This window comes from Nestor notabilis, unplaced genomic scaffold (genome assembly GCF_000696875.1).
Source record: "Nestor notabilis isolate BGI_N333 unplaced genomic scaffold, ASM69687v1 scaffold14297, whole genome shotgun sequence".
NCBI lineage: Eukaryota > Metazoa > Chordata > Aves > Psittaciformes > Psittacidae > Nestor > Nestor notabilis.
Genome location: NW_009937114.1, coordinates 11,300 through 14,899, shown reverse-complemented (window position 1 = coordinate 14,899; position 3,600 = coordinate 11,300). Strand labels below are relative to the sequence as shown.

Sequence of the window (3,600 nt, the reverse complement as noted above, 5' to 3'; positions counted from 1 at the left end):
GTAGTAGACATTTCACTTACAGGATTGACCCCTGCTTTTAATGCTAAATCCTGCCCTCCTTACTTAGGCAAATTCTTAGAGATATTCCAAAGAACTCAGCCTGAACAAGGAGTAGCAGACTCGACTTGGTTTATAAGTAGATTAGCTGCCACATTTGTATGCAACTGTAGAGTGTAATCCTTTTTTTACACTTGGTTCTACTCAGGAGTCAGCTAACAAAGTCAATAAAGTCATCTATATTAAAACAAGTTCAATTTACTGAATTTGACTGATCTGACAAATGTAGAAATAACCTGCAATATCACATGTTTAAGCTAGTAATTACTTGGCAAGTGTCCTTCTGGTAAGTCACAGTTGATGTCTCCTTATAGTTTTTTAACAAATGCATTTCACATTTTCTTACACAGCTGTTTCACGATAAAGAAGAGGAGAGTCTTTCACTTGAAAAACCTGAGAAACGTACCAGCTTTATTTAGATATGGTACTTGAGTATAACGTACTACAAAACAGAGCTCTGGTATAAACCTGAATTCTTCATAAAACTCCTAATCCCTGCTGATGTTAACAGAGCTTGAAAGTTGTGCAACAGAGGAAAAGTTAGATTTGATTGTCTTGTCTTAGTTCCTTTTTGGACACCACATAAAATCACTGAACAAAATTTTCACTAAGTGTGCAGCAAAGCAAAGATAAAAGAGAAAAGGTAGCACAGCATATCGAATGCAACTGCTATTGTCACATTATGTCAACATTAATAGGTTTCTCATATACATTTATCTGCTCTTTGAATTCTAGCTGCATTAAACTATCCAACAAGGCAGAAAGAAAACACTGTCTTTACTAAGTTAATGGCAAACTACCTCTTGACTCAAAGAGAGAATTCTTTTCAGTAGCTACAAGAAAAGTCAGATTATATAAAGAAAAAAAAAATTAGGTTTACAGTCTTTTAAATTAAAGAAAAAAAATGGTCATCTGCATCTTTTATCTGTCTGCTGGCTCCAGTTATGTAAAACTGAATTTGAAAGAACATAAAGTGGAATCAGCACTTAACTATGCCCTCCAAACGTACTTATTTTACCTGATACTTGCAATGCCTAGTTTACCCTGCATCCTCCAATCTATATAGGCCTCACAAGGTATAAGCACTCAAACCAAAGCTGAATGTACAAGAGAAACAGTTTCACAAATGGGATATAACGTGCACTGGCGGGGAGGGAGAGGAGGAAGTCTCTTTGCTGTCACGCCTCCTTACTACTTTGGTCAATTTTTTAAATGACAAAATAGTCCCTGACAAGAACTTGTTTACATACACATACTTACGACAACCCCTCATCTGTTTAATCATGTGAAAAGGATTGGATTTTACTAAGCAATGTATCCAAGCCTTTCGTGCTATCACAGTCCACAACATCTACAAAGATAACACTCATATTTTAAAATACATGAATACAGTGGTTTTCCTTGTATTAAATGTGATTACTTCCAAATTCATAAGCATGATCAAAACCTTTTCCCTGGAAGAAAAAGGCATTTTCTGCAGTTTGCCTTAAAGTGTGATCCAAGACAATTATTATGTTATTAAATATAAACTTTATATTAATGGTCCACAAGTGCAGAAGAAACACAGGATAAATTATTACAAAGAAAGAGAACTATGCTGGCTTTCTGTCATGTGCAGTGCACTATATCAAGTTAATTACTCAATGCTGGCAAATAATTATAAGTAGCAACACCACACCTTTGACATAATACTCAATCAAAAAAATAGATTTGCTGAAATGAAGAAAATGTTCCTGTATAAAGTGGAATATAATTATAAATCAATTCTTTTGTTTCCTCAGCTTCACTGGGGAAATGGTGCAGGCTCTTCCGGGCTGTAAAACATTGTAAAAGTACAGATCACTTTACTGTTATCATACTTGACAGTATCTTTCCTGGCAAAGCAAGTTATCCTGTGTAGTATAACAGCAAATGGAATTACAGTAACTTGTATGTGAAGAACTGTGAAGATACATCTTCATAAAGCTGGTTATAGCATATTTTATTACTGGGGAGGGAGCCAGGCCTCTACAAAAATATTTATCCATGAGAAAATTAGACAAAATAAAATCTGAATCCTTGTCTGGTTTATCCCATTGCAATTCTACACAAGCTAAAATTAAGGACAGATGGATATGAAAATGGTATTTCAATAGGATGGTTTAGTTATGAAGTGATCATAGATGAGTATGTTTTTGCCAGCTGAAAACAGTTTCAGTTTTTCACCCCATGATTTATTTTCGAAGTTAAGGAAGACGTTCTGCCTTATGTCAGCTAAAACCATCAATTACTCATTGCAATGTTACGATATGAAGTACTCAGTAGGAGCAGCTGTACACATATTGGAGAGCTGATAAAGAGTAATAGCTCACGATATGGTATATGAGATGGCAACAGACACATAGAGCTGGCTGACACAAGTTTACCCTACTAGAATTGAAGGTCAACAGATCCAAAAGCTAGTGACACATCGGTGTGGTACCATGCACAAGCTCATTACATGTGTGTACATATATAAAAGAACCCACAGGCACTGTGCTTCAGCAGGTTTTGCAGGACTTACAAGCAGAGTTGGCATTTTTTTTTGCCACATTTACTTGGATAATGGCCTGAGCAAGCTTACTTGTGCCTGTAATACAGCATGCAGATACTAGTGAACATAGTGAGCAAAATTAGAAAACATGCTGCATTCTAGTAGTAGACTACAAAAGAAAAGGCTCACACTGCACATTCTCCTGGTTTTCCCTTTATTTTTGTCTTAGCCTCCCATAAGTACCTTATCAAAATTCTTAAAATACAGGAAGTTTCTGGATACTGCCAAGGCATTTTACGTGATTTTGCTGCCTTTTCACAAAGGGGAGTAAAATTATGCAGAAAAAGAGCCTCGAATTTGTAAAAAGCACTTTTATTTCTACACTCTCACTGACCAGGTCAGAACAAGTTGCATTTCTTTAAATCACTGTTTGGTTTTCAGGTGACTCTTTTTTAGAGAACAAATTTAGAGACCAAATTCAATTAGGTTATTATGTTCTTCACAGTTCCAGTCAATCACGTAAGACAGTTTCATAAACAGTCAATTTAAAAGATGAAGATTATATTTCAGCAGAATGGTTTAGTAAGTATAAATAAAGGAATAAAGTAATCTTGATCACTTTAAATATTCCTGGTTTTATAGCCTGCTTATTTATAGTAAATAGACCACAAGTGTCATAAATTGTCAATATTTTATACATTAGTTACTTCCAGCTTCTTACAGTATAAACAAATTAGAAGCTCTGTAAAATCCAAAAACTTCTTGTGCTGTCTATAGTACGTAACTGTTGGGCAGCACATTGCATCCCTTGGATACATACGTATACTGCCCAACCACTATTTATAATCTTGGTGCATATATTTTGCAAGAAAAACTAAGAATACATTGAATGACTATAACTCAGTTTGGAATTCAAGAAACTTCTGTAAGTATGAACAGAGTACTCTTTTAATTTCACTGTCTCTGTGCAAGAGAGGCTGAAATGTACAGTGATCACTTGAAACGGTAAAAAGTCACAGCACAATCAATGC

The 3,600-nt window shown here is 35.2% G+C and overlaps 1 protein-coding gene across 1 annotated transcript in view; it reads right to left on the bottom strand.

Annotated features, from left to right (window-relative positions):
• Nucleotides 1–1,560: 1,560 nt before the first annotated feature.
• GGH (gamma-glutamyl hydrolase (conjugase, folylpolygammaglutamyl hydrolase)) overlaps nucleotides 1,561–3,600 on the bottom strand; it is a gene marked incomplete at its 5' end in the record, with an annotated part of 12,986 nt that continues 10,946 nt past the window's right edge. The window contains one exon of the mRNA XM_010018673.1: nucleotides 1,561–1,871. Within this exon, the coding sequence (XP_010016975.1) occupies nucleotides 1,750–1,871 (122 nt within the window). The remainder of the gene's footprint in view (nucleotides 1,872–3,600) is intronic.